General features: G+C 45.0%; 1 protein-coding gene across 1 annotated transcript; it reads right to left on the bottom strand.

Annotated features, from left to right (window-relative positions):
• Positions 1-1,006: 1,006 nt before the first annotated feature.
• SLC24A1 (solute carrier family 24 member 1) lies at positions 1,007-16,500 on the bottom strand. Its single transcript, XM_009812928.2, has 9 exons — positions 15,577-16,500; positions 13,499-13,561; positions 12,366-12,474; positions 6,347-6,433; positions 4,374-4,477; positions 3,502-3,705; positions 3,042-3,131; positions 2,012-2,178; positions 1,007-1,267 (listed from the first exon to the last, which is right to left on the bottom strand). The coding sequence occupies exons 1-9, from the start codon at positions 16,498-16,500 to the stop codon at positions 1,018-1,020; spliced, it is 1,998 nt and encodes a 665-aa protein (XP_009811230.1). The 3' UTR covers positions 1,007-1,017.
• Between the last annotated feature and the right edge of the window lie 3,241 nt (positions 16,501-19,741).

The following is a 19,741-nucleotide window of genomic DNA, read 5'->3' as shown; positions in this document are numbered from 1 at the left end:
TTTAGTTTTTGTTAGTGGTAATGTGGTAGTCTAACCCCAGATCTGTTTAGTATTGTTACAGTAAGATGTAAATCCATACGACATCACGCTTGTATTGGTGGCACTTACTGTAAGTTTTAGGGACTGAATCGCAAGATCAGATACAGATTTAAAAGGAGCCATGTGGACAGCTTTCAGGATTGCTGTGTAACTCTCAAATCCTGTGTTCTTCTGCATGCAGAAATAACTCTACTGCTTTGCTTTTCCCTTGAAAACCTTAGTATTACAATTTCCCACAGTCTTAAGAGGGCCAGCAAAAAGCATTCCCTCTGAAGTGCATTGCGTGTTCCCTGTACTCTTTCTTGGAGCTATGTGTTGGAGTACCAGTTGTAGATGCTTTATAGTGACGTTCACTGCAAGGATGAAAACTACCTCTGCCCTAGGGGAAGTCATGGCAAACTAGCTGCAGCACAAACCTCGGGAACCGCTGTGTTCATTGCGTGTACGCTATGTGAGGGAGTTCACTGCTGAGATGTAGAATGTGTGTCCTCCCAACAATTTTAAGCAGAGTAGTTCTGTAAGGGCAAGCTGTATATGTCTGGTTCTGTTCCCACTGAAGTAAAGTTCATTGATTTCAGTGAGTTTGAGCAGTTTACTATGTAATTCAGAGTGTGTTCCTGAAAATATTTCTATAATGAGTAAATAATGGAGCTGATTTTCAGCACAGAATAACTTGAGGGGATCGGCCGTACTGAAAACTTCATGCTTCTATATCTTATCAGCCTTTCCATGAATGCCTAAATGTGTATGTTATTTGATATTGGTCACTTCATTATCTGATCTTTTCTGATCCTAAAGAAAAACAGTAGAGGCTGACATACCATTTTATATTTATTTTTATTTTTTTAGTACATTAAAGATATTTTATTCTCAGTAAGTTTGTTATAATTCTGGTTGCTTTTTTCAGTAGAACAATTGCTACCTTAAACCCCTTTTGATTTTGGTGTATGCTGACGTACATCTTGAAGTGTCCAAATGTCATACAGATACTGGGCAGGATATTATCTTGTCTTCTAACATCACGCTGATGATCAGAAACACAAAGTAAAGAGCAAACATAGTGAGCCCCAGTAGTTTGTTCATTTTCCATTTACATGCAGCGATTGAGATAATCACAAATAGGAGCATGAGAAAAAGGAGAACAATTGCACAAAACAAACCGTTGCTACTGACTGCAACTGGACTGAGCCCATTGAAGACGGAATAAAGGAACCAAGGAACCGGCAAACTGCAAGTAAAGGAGAAGTAGTTGCAATAAATGTTTTAAGGCAGTTCATTTTCTGCATCATAACTAAGCAATTTTCCCAAACTGTTACAGAAAAAAGATGCATGATTGCATTCAGTATAACTCAGCATAAATCTAAAACTGATGTTGTTCGTGTCCAAAATGGCATTTGGGTAATACTTGCACTATCATCATGCAATCCAAGAATCTAAAAGGGCTTTTAAAATAATACTGATGAATTACGTGTCTCAGCATGCTGCCATAAAGAGGTAAGTCCTTATGCTTTATTGATGAGATTGATGCATCTATTGATGAGAGATACAGGCATAGATACTGAGCGTTGATCATGTAGGATCTGAACGTCTGAGTGACTCGATCAGTATCCTGTCTGTAAATCTTTGATGTTAGCCAAAGATTTGTTGCATTTTTGTCTTGGAAAATCGGTAATTTTCTATTGGTTCAGAATTAGGTGAAGATGGTGGTGCTTCTGTTTTCAGCTACCTACCATTATTTTAAGCTGCAGAACAATGACTTGAAATAGGCAACTTAATGTTCGCTCTGCTGCACTAAGTTACAAAAATCTGTCTTTCCGAGTGGGTCAGGTTTTTAAAAAAGGCAACTGGTTGCCCAGCTGCCCTTCATTTAATTACAGCTAAAATACAGTTAAGTAAGACCCTGTTCGGAATAAAACCAGCTTGCTTTGTATTTCAGAAGAAATGCATCTTTTAGTATTGAACTGATACTCACCCAACAGTGATATCAAAGATATTGCTGCCTACGGAACTGGAGACAGCCATGTCACCCAAGCCTTTCCGTGCAACAATGACACTGGTGATAAGGTCAGGGATTGATGTTCCTGCTGCCAGTATGGTTAACCCCATAATTTCCTCTGATATCCCAATTGTTTCGCCAACCTAACAAACACAAAGAAAGTCTGTTAGGGTAGGGCTGTTAGTTTTGGAACATGGAATTTAATTGCTCTGTGCAGTCTTTTAGGTTTCATTACATATTTGAGTTAAAATATTTTAATCCCCTTAAATGTGGTAGCATTTTTTTCTGCTTTGTAGGATAAAAAGTTGAATTTCATAGTGTATGTTGATCTCAGATTTGCTTTATAGTGTAGGGCATCTGAGCACAGTGTTGCCAAGACTATGCAAGGTCAAGTCAGTTACAGCGCAACTCTTCTGTCCCAAGTTCACCTCTCCTGGATGTCTTCCACCTCTCCAACGTCAGCTATGTATGATCCGAGCGCTGTGGGAAATGACAGTCTTTGGATTTATGGCTTGATCATCTATACTGTGAGTGTGCAATATATCACTAAATACAAATTGTGGGTCTGATTCTACAAGATGTGAAGTACTATTTCCCAGAATACCAGGTGAACATTAAGGCAATGGGAATTGAGATCATTTAGCAGCTTCCAGAATCAGAACCTGTATTTTCCTAGAATTTTAATTAGGTAAGGGATAATTACGTTCTGCACAGGAGCATTCATCAATGAAAAGGCAGTATTAAGATAAATCTTGATGGCACTTTTCCTTTCACTGATGCACAAATTCCCTTGGAAGCTCTTGAAAAAGAAGGACTCTTTGTCAAATCGAAAAGAATGAAATTGAAAATTCCCTTTTGGGTTCTAACAAAACAAAGTTTCTACTGTTTTGATGGATGACTGCAGCTGTAATTCATCAGATAAAATGCCGCAGTGACACTGCTCCCTCTCTCCCCATCTTCCTGTTCTGAAATGCTCGTGTTTGCACAGAGAAAATAACCCCCTCACCTGATGAGCCCACCACACCATGAGGTAAGAGAACACAGCAATCCAGATGATGGATCCAAAAAATGTGATGACAAAGAATTTTTTGGAGTCCTGTTAAGTGTGAAAAGAAAAACATCAAGAAGCTTCAGGAAAGCTAACAATCCCCAATGGAAATTATTCCCCTGAAACACTTCGCTGCAATCAGTTGCTTTAGTATGGACCCTGGTCTTTCTAATTGTATTTGGGTTTTGTCAGCTTGATTAGATGACCAGTAGTTGCTAGTCTTCTGTGGTTTATTAAATTAAGCCTTGGAACTATGCTATGCTGCATCTGGGGCTCCTGTCCCACTCCCTGCAGCGTTAACAGCGCTTCAAGTATGCAAAGACTCTAGATATGGAAAAATAGAACTGGGGACTCTTGCTGAGAGGAAATCTATAGTTCAGTTAATGAATCCAGTAGCAGAAGGACAATAGATTCTTACTGGGTTTCTAACGTCAGGCATAGTGCTCCAGAGAGGGAAGACGATGGGAAAGAGGAAAAGGTAAATTGCTTGTTTTTTCCTAGTTTCTGGCCATTCAAGGGATAATGGCTCATCGTTTTCATCATCATCATCTGTGCTGTCATCATCACTGTCTTCCTCACTCTCAGAGCTGCTGTCTTCTGAGGTATCGCTCTCTGAAGAGGGCTGTAGATCAGAAAAAAGAAAAAAGCCAGTATCATTTCACACTAACAAGGAGCTGCACAGCATTTATTCACAAGGGCCTTGCCTTGGCAGAGGTCACATTTGTAATGTGGCTGAGGGCAGCCACAGCCGGTGTCTAGGTATCGTGGGACAAAATCCAGGCGTACCCTGTCTTAGCGCCTGTGTATTACGTAAAGTAATTTGTCTCAGTTAACTAAGCCCAACTTTTTGACAGGGTTTTGACACAAATGAAACATTCACTGTCTGTCCTTGAAAACCTTTCCTCATTAGAACAGCCACATCACACCAACTGAAAGGAAGGATTAGGGAAACAAAACAGAATCATGTACTGATGAACGCAGGACAGACGGATACTCATATCTTCCCTTATGTTAGAGTAGCCCTCTGACCTCAGAAGAGTCATTTGAGGAGAAAATGCTGTACAATATCAGTTGGTGTCATATTTTGGACCTGATTCGTGTTTGTAACCTGAAATATTTCAGCCGACACCTTAATATATCTCACCACTACACACACAGCCTATTTATAGTTGCCAGTTACAGGAAATGGGTTGGTTCCTGTCCCAAAAGCTCTAGAGAGAGAAGGAGGAAAGTATGTGTGAAGTTCGGTCTGGACTGAGTGCTTATTGCCTATGATGCTTATTTAAATACCTGTCTATCTTGTGGTGCGTCTGCCTTCTGTTTGTCTTTGCTGGGTTCAGAATCGCTGGCAGGAGTTACCTGAACGGTGCTTGGTGCCTTCTTTTCCTCTTCTGCTAAAAGTGATAAGAAGGAATACTGGTTTCAGTCATCTTAGCGTCAGGTGGTCGCCTTCCCCTTGATCAGCAGGGAGGTTTGAGCTTCCTACAAAAATGTGTGGCGTTTCATGTTAAACCCAGTCTGATTGCTTAGGTTTTCTGTTTGTCCCCTCTGTTTTCTGTGGATTGTGATTAGTAAAAGCTAGGCAGAATCAGGCCCACCTGGCATAGAATGATACCGTGGTGCTCCTATGACCTTCTGTCTGAAACTGTCTTAAAAGGCACATGCATACCAATAGGGAAATACTAATTATCTGACCTACAACTGATGAGTGTTTCTTGGTTTCATTCTGGATTCTGAAGATCTTATTAAAGCCATCCTTAAAAGCCAGAAAAGATGTAAAGCTTTTGCTTCCCCTTTTTTCTAGTAGAGCGTGGCATTCTCCGGGGAACTGATATTCTTCAAGGCTTCTGAGAAATGACTGTTATGTGCTGCCAGACTTTAATCCTTAATCATTTGGTAGGTATTCAAATGCAAATAGAAAAGTGCTGACACATACAAGGAAATAACTGCAGTGTCCTCTGTGCTGGTCCTGTGTTAACCTGCGTAGCCAAGAGGAACACAGAAAACTCTGTGCAGAATAGTGTAGAAATACGGGTGACAGAGCAGAGATGAGAGGGAGTGCCCGGCTCTCTGCTCGGTCACAGCAAGGGCCCTGTTCAGACTGCTGCAATTTAGGTTAAGGGATCCCCTCCATATAGTCAAGCCTGTTGCATCATTAGGATCGTGTTATCCCATGAATTGTACCAGGATGGGGTATTACAGGGTATCTTAGCCTGACCTAGGTAAGCTGATCCAGTACAGTGCCTCACCACTGCACTAGGGAGCAAGTCTAGAGGGGAGATTTTCAGAAATGTATGTTTTCAGTGCATGCCATTTGAGATTTCTGAAACCAGGGCTTAAGAGAATTCACCCACGATACTTTCAGCCCGAAGTGGGAGACACCGCAATAATGCTTTTGGAATGTGTGCAGCTCTATCTACGCGCCAACGAAGTTTGTGGAACGTGTCATGGGGTGAAAATTCATAGTTCAGTGAAGTCCATGTGGTGTTGATAACTCGCATCAAGAATTTACTTGTTTCTTAAACAGTATTTTGCTCAAGTTTGGTCTCATTCACACAGGTGAGGCCCAATGTTGTGAGGTACTGGGGTGACTGCTGTACTGCAGCAGGGTGCTTGTGGAGGTGGGACCTTCCTCACAGAAGTTTGCTCGTTTTTCAAAATCTCCCGGCTCACTGGCGGCACAGACCTGTGTTGTAGCACAGCTGCTGCCTCTGAATCGGCTCAGAATGCCTGTGTATCAGTAGCGATACAGAAAAAGCAAAAACCGTTGAAAGGGAGGATGCACAGACCCTTAGAATTGACACGAAGTCAGTGCGGCTTTTCTCTCTGGAGGAATCTTTCATGCTCTTTTGCAAACGTGCCAAATTTCCAAGCTAAAATGAAGGTATTTTGTTTTAACAAACACCTCACTTGCAGGGTCTACCAAAGATCAGCAGCACCCAACTGCTGTCTGTAATGGCCTGATTTCCCCTCTTCCACCTTTCTGGTGGCAATTTGCACTACAACCTTGCAGCACTTTCTGTCGGGATGCTATCTCACTAACCACTCCTAGACTCCTGTGGGGATGGCTTTTATTGCCCACTGTTAGCGTGCATCGATTGATTTCTGCTGCATTATTATAGCAGCCATCTGTGACCAGTAATAACAGAAAATTTGTGTTAGACAATAGTGTTTCTTTGCCAGCCCTTGGGGGCTGAGTGCTGGGAAGGTGAGGGATTGCAATGCAAAACAAGGCAAACAGCGCTGACTCTTCTTGCGCTCACCTTCTGGTTTTGATCCTTGTCCAGCGAGAATCTCTGCTTTGGCCTTGGCTATGTTGCTCAGGATGTCAACCCTGTCTTTAAATTTCGCTGTGGATGAGAAGGATACATTTGTCAGCAGCTGTGCAAAGCCCCCCTTTACCTGCCTCCCCCAACACAGGCACGCTTTCTCGCCCCTTTCCTCTTGCATGGATTGCAGTCAACACTGACTTGGGAGTTGTCTTTCTGGCTGTGGCCCTAGGTTTTGGCTGCTGCTAGTTGAGCGTAGCCGTCCTATTTAAATGCTTAGTACTATGGCAATTATGCCAGCAATTTGACGTGTAACCAATACTTTCATATTTAAAAGAGAATCTAAAGGGAAGAGAAATCCTTTCCAGTTCAGTAATACAGGGGATATCTGTACTTCATAGGAAGCAAATGCAGAAAGAACAGAGGAGGAGTTTTAATGCAGTATCATTTTGTTCCCAAAGGACTGCTGATTTTTTTTTTTTCAGGCTAGATTACGTGCAAGCTAAAAATTACACCTTCCTTCTGCCATGTGGCTGTCGAAGAAGCTTTACTCTGCTGCTTGCAGCCTGGCGAACTGATGGTGAGGAAAAATAAAAACCTTTTACGTTCCAGTTATCTGGAAAATGATTGATTTCTCTAAGCATACGCAAGTGTCTCCTCTGCTGAACTTGATCTAAATTCCTGGTATCCAGCTTCAACATGGCCCAGGCTACCCGAGAGATCATCTTCACCAGTGCAGTGTCCAGTACTGTATTTTTGGGGCTGCCGAGGACTTCCACTGCTGTAAGCCACTTATGCTCAGCTGAGCTGCTTTATTACTGTTTTACAATGGACTGTGAAACTGTGTGTGTGTGTCTTGATAGTTAGGTGTTGTGCTCAAATATCTTAACTCCTACTCTCATTGAAAGTGAACAAGTCATGGGCTCAAAGAAAAGCCTCATTTTGCTCTAATCTATATCCTCTGTTGAGCTGCCTACCCAAGGACTAAGCTGAGGGTTACAGGGTTTGCACATGGACAGCAGCCACAAGGAACTGGCCGTGCTATGCTTGGCTTGTGTGCGGGGCTGTAAATTAATTTCCTCTGAAAGTTTTATCATACTGATTTAATCTACTGTACTGTTGACTATGCAACCAGAACGTGCTGTTGTCATTTGCCTCAAGGGCAGGGCCCTGCCACTTTATTCATCAGCATGATACTGAGTTAATAGAAATAGCAGGTCTGAGGCCCTGAGCCATGCAGGCTGATCTACCGTTCTGAGCTGAACCTCGTGAAAATCAGTAGACTCTGGTATATGTCCAATAACAGGGACCGGCTCAGATATTAAGGCTTCTGGGAATGAGTCCTCTTCTGGTGAGATTCCTGTTAGGACCTGACAAACATTTTTCACCAGCTGGGCTTTCCACTCAACACCGGAATGGCTGGGCAGAGGTGAAACAATGAGCTCTTCTCCTTTGAAAGGCTGGCTGGGACTAAAAAGCCTCTCTCTTCCATGCTCCTTGTCAACATTGAAGCCTACTAGAGGGGATGTGAAGCACTTTGCTTCGTTCCGCCTCTGCTGATGCTAAGCACAAGCATACCCATTAGTGCAGGGCAATGAAGAAGTGACCTTTTGCTCCCCGTCTCCGCTAACCACTGGGCAATGCATCTTTCTGTTCAGCTTCTCCCAGAAGCTGTTGCAAAAGCTTCTGTCAGCAGGGTCAGGGCGGTCAGGCTCAGCCTAAAAGAGATTATATAAATTCAAGCTCCTGGCTTCCTGCCCTCACCTAGGCAGCAAGCTGTGAGTGCCGACCCGAGCAGAGCCTGTGGGCATCTCTCTGTCAGGATAAACAGATTAGGTGCAGGCCACTATCCAGTTCTCATGAGATCAGCCTCGTTTAAAAAGGTGTTAATTCCTCTGACACACATTTCATGCAGGATGGACTGAGATTGGAGAAAGAGCTGGCTATAAGCTGACCAGATCTGCAGGTCAGCATGAGGAGGAAGGGTATCTGTCAGCTCAGTCCTTGCTAGTGCTGGGGATGAGCTGAGCCAGGCAGCGTGCTGGCTGTTTCAGCAGCCAAGGGCAGGGTGCTGCCGTGCTCCGCAGCCCTGTGGGCTCAGTCCTGGCGAGGACTGCAGTCCCTGGGGCGTTCACTGCTGGTAACTCTGTCCCCTGGCCCAAAAGTCCATCACACGGGACATGCCTGTGTCCAGGGGCCCTGAGATGCTCTTCGGGAAGGTTCCTGTCTTATGGATTGACAGCATCCAGGCTGGACTTACGGTAGCAACTGGGCTTCTACCCTGAGTTTGGCTCCTCTGTTTGATTAATTCTTTGGCTCTAATATTTAATCTAACAGGACTAACTTACAACATGAACAGCAGGAAGGACTTTTTTCTTTAAAATTTGGCATGAACCTGGAGGATTTGGGGATGCTGCTGGCTAAAAGTAGAAGTAAAAAAAAAGATCTCATGACTCCTTTTATCCCTTGGTATCATGATTCTCTTAAAACGAGTGATTGAACGCTAATGAAGCAAGGAGAAACTGTAGCTGCCTTCAACCTTCTAGCTCAAGTCTAGCCTGCAACACTGCCTGCTGCTCTATTCTGGTCTAATTTCCAAAATCATTAGCTTGTTAACTGGGGCATACTGAGGATAGACAGCTCTGATAACCTTGCTGCCGGAGCCTTTTTCTTCATTGAGAAGTAAAAGCAGGCTTCTGTCTTCTTCCCTGTACGACGAGAATTTAAAGAATAATCTGATGGTAAGACTGGAGATTCAGAAATGAGAGGGTTCCTCAGTTTTTCCAAAATCCTTGTTCCCTTTAATTCCCCAACAGTTCCCTTTGTCTAGCTGGAAGATCCTGAAAAGATCTCATGCTCTGCTTCTACACACTTTCAGAGAAAGTGGGGAAAAAACCAAAGTTGCTAGAAATTCCTCATTTAAAAAAAAAAAAGGCACTTTGAAAATAAAAGCTTCTATCAAAAATACAATTCAGGATGCAATGTAAATGTTAGAACTTCTGAAGTAAAACACCTAGTCTCCTGTAGACAGAGAAAAGGACTTAAGTAACGATCCCTTCCTAATACAAAGAAGAAAAATAAACATTCTGAATTTAATCCACTGTTCAAATGAGAAATTTTGTCTCACACAAGAGGTGTTGCATTAGGAACAGTGAGACAAAGTTTGTATTTCAGGCTTCTGCTTTATTTCCAAGACCTCTGCCTCTGGAAGTTGGTTTTGGCAGTGCTGGCAGTTTTTCCACATTTTGGACCCTTGCTGCCCTGAAACCACTTCTGTGCTGCCCAAACAAAATGCAGCTGCAGCATAAGGAAGGAAACCCTACAGAGATCCTAATTTCAGTAGGTTAAGTTAGGAACTGCTGAGCAATAGTTGTCAACATTTTTCTTTTGTGGAGTGTTCTTTACCACAGCCTCTAAGTGCTGATGCTACAGGCATTGGCAAGAAGGAACAAGGACCCTTGAGGAAAGATAAATTGCTTTGGGATCGTTTTTTATGTTGCAACCTAATTACAGAACTGTGTCCGGTGCAGACAGCGCTGCTCACACTGCAAAGAGAAGGACTTTGTTGATGATCAGTGGGAACTAGGCACGCAGCTGTCCTGAGGGTACCAAAAGGCTGCAGTACTATTAACACAAAGGCTGAGCTTGCAGTCCTGATATGCCTTTTGGGTTCAAATCCTTTTTCAGAGTCATCCTGGGGAAGTCACTTCATCTTTTTGGCCAAGATCCTCAAGGCACTTCAGTTTCTCAATCTATTCATAAATGATTCCTTTTCTCCAGACTCCCTTTTCTTTAGGTATGACTTTATCAGGGTAAGGAGTGTCTCCTACTAGATACACAGCCCCTGGGACACTGGCTCCTTGATTTTGAGTTCTGTGCTGTTGTAATCTCAGTAGCTTTCTTTATCTTTCCTATGGGGCTGTCTCTGTTCCAGCAGTCTTGAGTGGAACAGGCATGTACCTGGGGCAGAGGTTTTGTCCTTAACTCAGTGGTATTATCATAGCAAAGCGTCTAAGAAATAACAACCTTTTGGAAAGACTATAGCCCATCCTCAAATCATCCCTGTTGTGAATATTAGACTTGCTTAAGTACATATGGTCACACTCCCATCTAGTGGCTGCCTCATACTGAGACAGTAACTCAAATTCTGCCTAGCTGAAATGAGAGGGGAAGTTGTCTTTCAGAGAAGATCCAAACTGCCCCCCCAGTCCCCTTTATTCAATATTCACAAGTTGTGGTAACAACAGCCTCTTCAGCAAGGCCAGTGGCTTACAACCGCATCGAAACCCCCCAGCAGTGTGTTCTGGGCTGAGCCGTCTGGGGCAGCACTGGAGCACTCTCCTTGGCCTGGGTCGGCATCCTCAGGCCCCCACAACTTCTACTGAGGTCCCAGGGTTTCACCAGGCTGAGGACACCACCCTGGCCCAGAAGCGTGTGCTGGTCCAGGGTGGGCAGATGCTGCACAAATTTAGAGGTGCAGGAAGGATGACAAGGCGCTGGAGGATCTCTGAGGGGCAGCAGTCCCTCAGGTCTGGCACTTTCTGACGCTAGAGGCAATGGCATGTCCTCTCGTAAATTTTTGGGTTTATTCTTGTGCTGTTGATACCACCTTTCGGGGGGGACAGGAGGCAAGGGCAGTAGAGCAAACCCTGATGAGTCTGGCTCTTGTTGGGCTGCTGTTAGTAATATGATGGGTACCTTCACTAAACTCTATCAAAGCAGACACTTATCTGTTTTGCTGTCCTTATCAAGACTCCTTTGTCCCCCCAATCAGTTTGTGCAGCTGGGATTTTGATCTGGAGAGTCCTTTTTGTAACCTTTGTGATAGACATGAGAGGTGTTGATCTGCTTAGCTTCAATCTCTCTTTGAATGGACAACAGATAATCTCTTTAGAACAAGTAGGGCAGTGGAGGGGCAGGGAATGTGCTGAGCTAGGAAAGAAAAATCTAAAAAAAAAAAAGTCTTTTTTTAACATGCTTCACTATTTCTTGAAAGTGAACCTCCACACTGTGTTTGGATTAAAGTCGATACAAAGCAGCACGTTAAAAGTTTGTGTACAAAGACCTTGGATCTGTCTGGTGATGTGGCTTCTCTGCACCCTGGGCAGCTTAAAAGAAGGTGTCTCTTAGTCCTGAGCTGATCAGCCCTTGGCCATGGGGAATTGGCCCATTGCCTGCAAAGTGCTGTGGATACAGTTTACCTGGCAGTGATGATACCGCAGTGTTGCAGGTGGACTTTTAGAGCTGTGCGGTGTTGGTCTAAATCAAGTACAGATTGGCTTAACCATCATAATTGGAAGATGCTGTGTGTTTTAGATCTCAGCTGGGATTTTAACCTCTGTGAAAATGATAATTCTTCAAGGGTTTTAACTTCTTTTTCCTCTTCTTTAGGTTTATGCCTTGTGAGGGGCTGTGTGCACAGCTGGGGAGGTGTGTAAGTAATGAGCTCTCCCCGTGTTCATTTTCCCATTATAAATGAGGCTGATTGGCAGGTCGAGCAGCTCTTTCTCAAAAATGTAGTCAGTACTGAATGCTGCTGTTCCAAGGCTGGGGTGAGGTCTGAGCTAAGAAGCAGAAGGAAGATGTGACATGCTGTGAGACGGAGGAAGCCTGTAACTCCTGTTTGCTGCTCCTGCTGTCAGAGGGTCAGCAGAAGATGGGGGACTGCGGTGACTGCCACTGCTCACAGGGACCCCAGCAACAGCAGCTACTCCACACGCCTTCACCCTCCCTCAAGCAGCAGCTGCCACCACAGCAGCAACCAGTTTGGCAGAAGCAAAGTAGATATGGCAGGGTCAAAATGTGATGTGTTTGCTCTTGCTAGTCATGCAGTCAGGGGGGCTACGTCCCGCCGTTGCAGAGCTCCCCCCACCCAACATTATCTGTGATACTCAGAGCTGCCTTTCAAGGATGATCTCCAACACCCCAACGTACAAAGGCTGTATTCCGAATTAAACTGCTCTGCGCTCAGGGCTGCAAACTCAAGTCCCTCAGATGTGGAGCATTCACTCACCTTCTGCCAGGGGGTCCAGGGTGTGGATCATGAGTTGGAAGATGGTGCTGCGCATTTGAGAGTTGTGTAGGGAGGCTGAGCTGCTGCCTCGCTGTAAAGCTGATGCAGGCTATGGAAAGGGACAATGCAGCAGTCAATAGCAGTTTTCTCCTCAAAACATCTCCACTGTTGGTTCGCCTCTGCCCTGGGGATGCATTTAAATGGAGGCTGATCTCCCCAACCCAAGGAGCAGCCTTAGCATGGATTTTGAACAGCTTCTGCATTCAAGTTCACAGGATGGCTGTTCACAGCAAGAGATACGCTCTTGAGATAGCAGGCCAACCTGTCCTTAGATAAATGCAATGGGCTCGCATGGTCTCAGCATCAACACAATGTTGTTATAAATTATAATAATCAAAGCATGCAGTGCTTTTAGTCATAAACTTGTTAATAACTGTCTAGATTTATAAGCTGCTACAAGGTAATGCTACAGTCATGCCAGGTGCCCTGACTTAACCTCAAAAGCTCCGGTGCTCTGTTCTTATAATCAACACCAGAGTCCTAATGACTGAACATTAATTAGTACAGGTAGGTTAAGTGCATAGAGGGACAAGTAGCATCCATATGAGAAAGGTAACACCTGTTACGTTCCATACATATGCAGCCACTACGTCAGACAGGCCTCTCTGTGCAATGGCTGGCCAGCCACGGGGAAGACAAAGGGTCAGCAATTCAACCAGGAGCAGAGGAATGAGCTCTTCAGTGTTTGCTATAGGGAAGGACAGACCCTACTAGCCTCTGCTCTGGGAGCTCGGGGATAAAACTGGCCACGAAATCAGGTAAGAAAAGTCATGCTCTGAATTTCTCTATGCCTGTTTAAAGCATAGAATGAATAGCACTCTGCTAGTCAAATACACTTGGGAAGCCTGAGCTGTCTCTTAATTTTTATAAAAATTCCTTTGAGGACACAACTCAGCCAGCTGTCCTCTTAAGTAAGCTGTGGATATTGTGCCAAGCATGGCTGGTTCCTTGCACAAAGTAGGATTTGTTCCAGGTTTCTTGACACAGAAGTTGACACCTTTATTCACGACCTGAGATGGGGAGGGATTCAAAATACAGTGACTTCAGACCACTGTAAAGTTGCTTAGACCTACCTGCAGCTTCCTCCCATCTGCTGGCTTCTTTGTTCCATCGTCTGCAACTGCCCCACTGCTTTTCTGCGTGCAAGCAAGAACAAAAACAATTGAACACTATCGCTTCACCTGCTTTTTCAGGATCTAATGACAACTCTTCAGGCTACTGTCTGTGAGAAAGTGAGACAGCTAATACAAATGACTATGCATGAATGCTACTGAAAGAGCCAAAGCCATGTGCTCTCCTTAAAACCATGTGGCCTCCAAGAGAAAGAGATTTCTAGCTACAGCTCCTCAGGGAAGATGCAGGTACCTGGAGGCGGACTCAAATGGCCTCTACCATCTGATTCCTGTAGATATAAGCAGCCCCGGACTTCATCCCCAAACATCTGTATCCTTACTCATTTTGCAGCAGAGGCAGAGTGAAGGTGCAAAGGGGTATCTTTTTCCAGTGATCAGCATTACTTTCCAGATAGGTAATTTATTTTTCCCAAGGGTTAGGTCCAGCAGCTCTCTGTCATGCTACCATACGCTAGTGAGAGTTCTCTGTAAACTTAAAGTGCAGGGTTTTTTTTCCTTCTGTCTGAAGGGTGGGATTCAATTTGTGATGACTGGTGATGTTCACAGTGATGTATGTGTATAGCTGCAGTATCTTGCACATGTATCCCACTGGAATAGAACACATGAGCTTTCAGGACTCCCAGCCACGAGCACTGGCTGAAAGACAGACCAGGAGGAGGAAAGAAAAGCACTTTCTTGATTCCGCACCATTTCAATTATCCTCACCCCTTCTCCTTTCTTTCTTTAAATTATGTGAAGGGAGTGCCAAGACCAGAAGGGGCAAAGCACACTTGAGTGCCCGTGGCACACATGTAACTAGTAAAGCATGCCAATGCCAGAGGACAACTTGAAATCTAGTGGTGTCTGCTCAACAGCTGGCAGTAGCATAGGTCAAGAGAACAAAGAATCACAGAATCACAGAATCCCTAAGGTTGGAAAAGACCTGTAAGATCATCGAGTCCAACCATCAACCAACAAACCCCACCATGCCCATTAAACCATGTCCCACAATGCCTCATCCACACGTTCCTTGAACACCTCCAGCGATGGTGACTCCACCACCTCCCCAGGCAGTTTATTCCAGTGTCTCACCACTCTCTCAGTAAAGACATTTTTCCTAAAAGAGGCAGTAGGAAAGTTGGGGAGGGACAGAGGAGGAAGAAGTGGGCAGGCACACTCAAGAAGACAAAGCCCCAAGTGTTCTGGAGACCATGTCCTGGCCAGATCTGCTAGTCTGAAAGGGTAATTGGCCCTGGGGACACCTTCAGATACTGTCTTTGTGTAACCAGTCAACTCCTCCTTCAAAAGACAGTGAGTAAAGGGCCCTGGTCTCAAATCTGGAGTGTGTAGTTACAGCCACAAACCTCCCTGTCTGAGCACAAGTGGCATACAGAATTGCGCCTCTGAGCACACGCAGCTGTGGTCAGTGCATGGAAATGGGATTTGGGCATTTTGATCTGGTTGCCAAATGCTGATTGGTAGAGGTGGCAATGGTTGCTAAAGGCTGCCAGATCCCTTTCCGTGCTGCAGATTGGGTAACAAGCGATATCACCAACGTCCCAGCCACACACCCAGCTTCAAAATAGCAAAAGAGAATTTCCTCCAAAATCTCTCATCTGCAAGAGGCTTGGACAGTGCCTCTTACCAGAAGTTTTTTTTTTCCTCTGTTTAACACAGAATTAATCAATCTTGTTCCCAGACTAACAATGTGTTCCCATAAGTGGTTTTTTTGAAATTCCTTTACAACAACCTAGTGAGCAAAATCCCACGCGTGTCTTTGAAAGTACATAAGTGACCGCAACTGCTATCTTTAGTAATTGCAAGGGTAGAACTCCCTTTTAGTGGTGTTCTCTAATTTCTTAGAACCTCTACTATCTAGATTGCATTTCCCTCATTTTATAACCATAATTACTGGCCAGTACCTGTATTCTGAGGTTTTGTTTGAATATGCACTTTGTGAAGGAGATGCAGTTTTAATTTGTGGTTTACGCTAGAAGGAATTATTTCCAACTTGCCCTCTGAACAATAAGGACACCAACCTTCCGTATATGCTCTGCTGATGCTGCCTGCACAGCATTTAGCTTCTTGTTCAGCTCCTGCTTCACCCATTGTTCTAGGTACACGTTCTGTTTCATAGTGAATACATATGTGGCATAGGCAGTCAGTAAAAGGAGGCTTTCCCACCAATCAATGACACTGTCTAGGAAAAACAGGATGAGCATCAGTAAGTCTACAATGTAGAATGAGATGTCTCTAAATAAGGGCCACCATGTCAGGTGGAGTATCTCCCTTGAGAAGAGGGCACAAGTGCCAATGACAAAGAGGATATTAAATACTGCTGAGCCCACAATGGTACCGATGCCCACATTGCTGTGTGAGATGAAGACACCTATGAGGGAGGTGAAGAGTTCTGGTGCTGATCCACCTGCTGCCATGAAGGTGGCTCCAGCCACATCTTCAGAGATCTGCAACTTCTCTGTGATCACTCCCAAAGCAGGGACAAAATACTCATCACACACTATGGCCAAGGCCACAAATACATACATCATGCCAAAGATGTGAAGTACAACCCACCCTTGCCTGCGTTCTTCCACACTGAATAGGTCCTGGGGATATTCTCCTTTGGACTCGTATGGTGGCTTTTCATCTGGGTAGCTTTCACTGACATTTTCTCGCTGTGGTGTTGTATCCAGTGATGTAGCGATGGGCACAGTTGGCTCAGGATCCACATATACACAGTGCCTTATTTTGGGTGCTGCTGTGACATTGCCTGTTATGGCAGTCTTGTTGCTAGAGCGGTCCCTGGAGGTCACTTTGACAGGGTCCGTGGGTTGGGGTGCTGTGCGTGGTGCTGGAAGGGCAGAGGGGCTGAACTGGAGCTGATAGAGAGAGAGGACCAACACTGTGGCAAGCAAGAAAAAGATTCGGTTCCGTTGTAGCCGCCTTCTCCGTGGTAAATGCATTTCCTAAAGGTTCAAAAATCAGAGCCGTGTCCAGAAGCCACTGAAGACTTCTCTTGATCAGCAATTTGCACTTATATCCACCATTGGAGTTTCTAGCTGACGTTAAGCATCAGGAGTGAAACTGCAGGACATAAAGTGTAGAATCCTGCAAAAGAAAATCTATTGTAAAAAATAAAGTACTGCAACTTCCCACCATGCGGGTAACATTACCTCAGGGAGTGTTTTTCTATTTTTCAATAAAAAGAAATGGACTTAAATGAGTAAAGTCAGTTCTCGATCAGGTTTCAGTCTTTTGAGCTTTTTACGACTGGAGGCTACGCTGATTAATAATCACAGGTTTGGCTTAATATAGAGAGGAGCTGGCCGAGACAGTCCAATCTGAGCTGAATTCTGATTCCACCTAATGCTCATATCCAGGAGCTATTAAGGCTTGTGTTTTTACTTGAGTCCAGTTGTTATTCTGTAATACTAACAATTGGGTCAGTGTTCTGCAGGAGGAGAGGATATGGCTTCTCTCAAGGAACCTACTTTAAATTGCTAGAAAAGATGACGTTCTGAAGACAAGATCATGCTGTTAAAACCTCCCTCCAAACAGACCAGTTATTCACCTAAGTAACCTCAACAGGAGGATGAAAACTGCTTGATAGTTCCCAGCTATGCTGCTCTGTGGCTCCCCAGCCTTGCACTCCCACAGAATACAAACTAAGCAATGATGAGCTTTTTTCTTTCAGTTTGAGAAGAGCAGGAGGAAGACTTGCTTCTAGTAAAACTAGGGGTACTGAATATCTGTTTGTTTCTATGACTACATCTTTTTAAGCCTTTCTATAGAAATCAGAACCAGCAAAGTAGAATTGTAATCATACCTTTTATTAGGGGGTGATTAGCATATCTTGCATAATTATTTTAACAGCATTTATAAAGGGAGAGAAACTGTAAATGCCAGAGTGACAGAGCCTGCAGCTGTGACAGTACGGAGACAGTGATTTGGGGCTGGACAGAATTTACCCTTCAGCACCGGTTGAGTGTTTTACCTTAGAATATCGCTCTTCATGGATTTTTTTTTTTTCCCCCAGAGTGGGAACGTTACGTTATGCTTGAGCTGGATGTGAATCATAGTTTTGTAAGCCATTCCCAGATAAGCTCTTCATGCAAGTTAGGACACACTTACCCTCTTGCATAACACTCAGTGAAGTACTCAGCCTAAATTTCTTGCAAGACAGACATTATTATCTTCTTTTAAATAGTTGGGAGGATCACTAAGGCAACAGTAATAGAGCATCATGGGAGTACCTAGATAAATAGATGATATAAGCTTTGCTTTTCATATGTAAAAAGAACATGAACATGCATATGGCAGAACTGCATAATATGTATAACAAATTGCACGTTATTAGAAAATAACCCTTCCTGACTGTGCTGGTTTTGGCTGGGATAGAGTTAACTTTCTTCATCCCACCTGGAGGGAGTGAGCAAGCGGCTGTGTGGTGCTTAGTTGCCAGCTGGGGTTTAAACCACGACACTAACAAAGATAAAAGAGTAAAAAGAATAACAAAGAGAGAACAGAAGACATACACACACAGTGGTATTTAAACACTGTTTTTACTTCTCTCCAAAACAAGCTGCTTAAAGACTTTTGCAAGTAGAAACATATCCAAAGCTAGGAACAATTGTAAGAGCTCTCCAGCCTTTCACAATACCTGACCATCGGCCTCGTTCTCTAATCTGTTAAGTTTAGCAGTTCTTTTCCAGAGTGCATTGCGTCTTACTCCTGATCGACTCCTTTCTCACTGGTTGGACTGTCTTAGCCATAAGAGATCTGAAGCATCAAATGAACCTCCACAGCTTACCTTCCAAAGATGTTGTCCAAGAGGAAGAGGAGTACTAAGGGTTGAGTGTAGTGCTGGAAGCTTCTTTGATACTTAACAGCCAGATGGGAGATGCTGTTGCAGAGAGAGGCAGATGAAAATGATCCCATTTTCACGATGCCTCTGCTAGCGGAGTTCTAATACAAGCGAGGGTCAGGTGTGAAGGACATATTACTGGAGGAACAGCCAATCCAGTTTAATACCGGCAGTCCCTAAGAAGATTAAATAGTATTGTATAGATTTGGGTCTATCTCTGAAGGCGGTATCTTTGTCTGCTACTACATGTTTTTGTCAGTATGAGGGCAGGTGATTATCTCCATTACAAACTACCAGATGAAAGCACCAACTGTGAGACACGTGTCATTCTCACAGCAGCTACGGAAGAGAGCAGCGGGGGTAAATGTCACCGCTCCTCTGCGTGGAGCAGTGGTCACTTAAAGAAGACAACTTGCATGTACCTTCATTTTGAGGCATCTCGTACGGCTGACGGGCCAGACAAGCAGTCTGCTGGCCTTTGCCGCCGTACGGGTCTGCTTTGCAATGCCAGTGGGAGGTTTAAAACTCGCTGTCTCCTGGAAAAATCCCTCAGCTCCCACGCCACGACCCCGGAGGCAGAGGGACGCTGCAGGGCCCAGCCCTTCGCTGGCAGAGCAACCTCAGGAAGGGGTCAGCAACTCTTTCACGTGAGTGGCACTGATACGGTGCAGCTCCACGATGGAAGAAACGACAACATTCCTGGCCGCAGATTCCACGGTCATAAAAAATCCAGTCAGCAGATTTGTCAGAGGGGAATTGGAAAATGAGGATTTGATCGCTTTAAAGCAAACTGTTGCCTGAACGGGCAGTTTTGCAGGCGTACACCCGAGCTTTGCCGTGGAGTTTGTTGAACCCCCCCCCCCCCCAGGTGGAGGACTGGGAGACGAGGCCCACCGCCCACTGGGCTGCCTCCCCGTAACCTCCTCTCCTGTCTGTTCTACCGTGGCCGTCCTTTCCCACAATACTGGCGTCTACCCGAACTGCTTTCCCGAGTGTACGCAGTATTACAGAGCCACTCCCCGTGCTGAGAACACCGCTTTTCCCGCCGCCCGCCGCGGGGAGGCCTCTGGGTGGAGCGGCGGCCGCGGCCCGGCCCCTTCCCGCCTCGGCCGCGGCGTTCCGGGGGGACGCTTTCCGCGACGGACCCATGGCGGCACGGCGGGGTGGGGGTGAGCCACAGCGTTTTCCTTCCCCCTCTCGCCTCGCTGCCTTCTCACCCACCGAAGCACCCCGGGCTGTCCCCGGGGACTGTCTCGCAGGCCCCGCTGAGGAGGGAGGCTTGGGAGGGAGGGCTGGCTCCCAGCTGGGGCGCCCGGGCCTCTCCGCGGCCCTCGGGGTGC

This window comes from Gavia stellata, chromosome 13 (genome assembly GCF_030936135.1).
Source record: "Gavia stellata isolate bGavSte3 chromosome 13, bGavSte3.hap2, whole genome shotgun sequence".
NCBI lineage: Eukaryota > Metazoa > Chordata > Aves > Gaviiformes > Gaviidae > Gavia > Gavia stellata.
The sequence above is the reverse complement of the archived record's forward strand: the minus strand, read 5'-3'. Positions and strand labels throughout refer to the sequence as shown.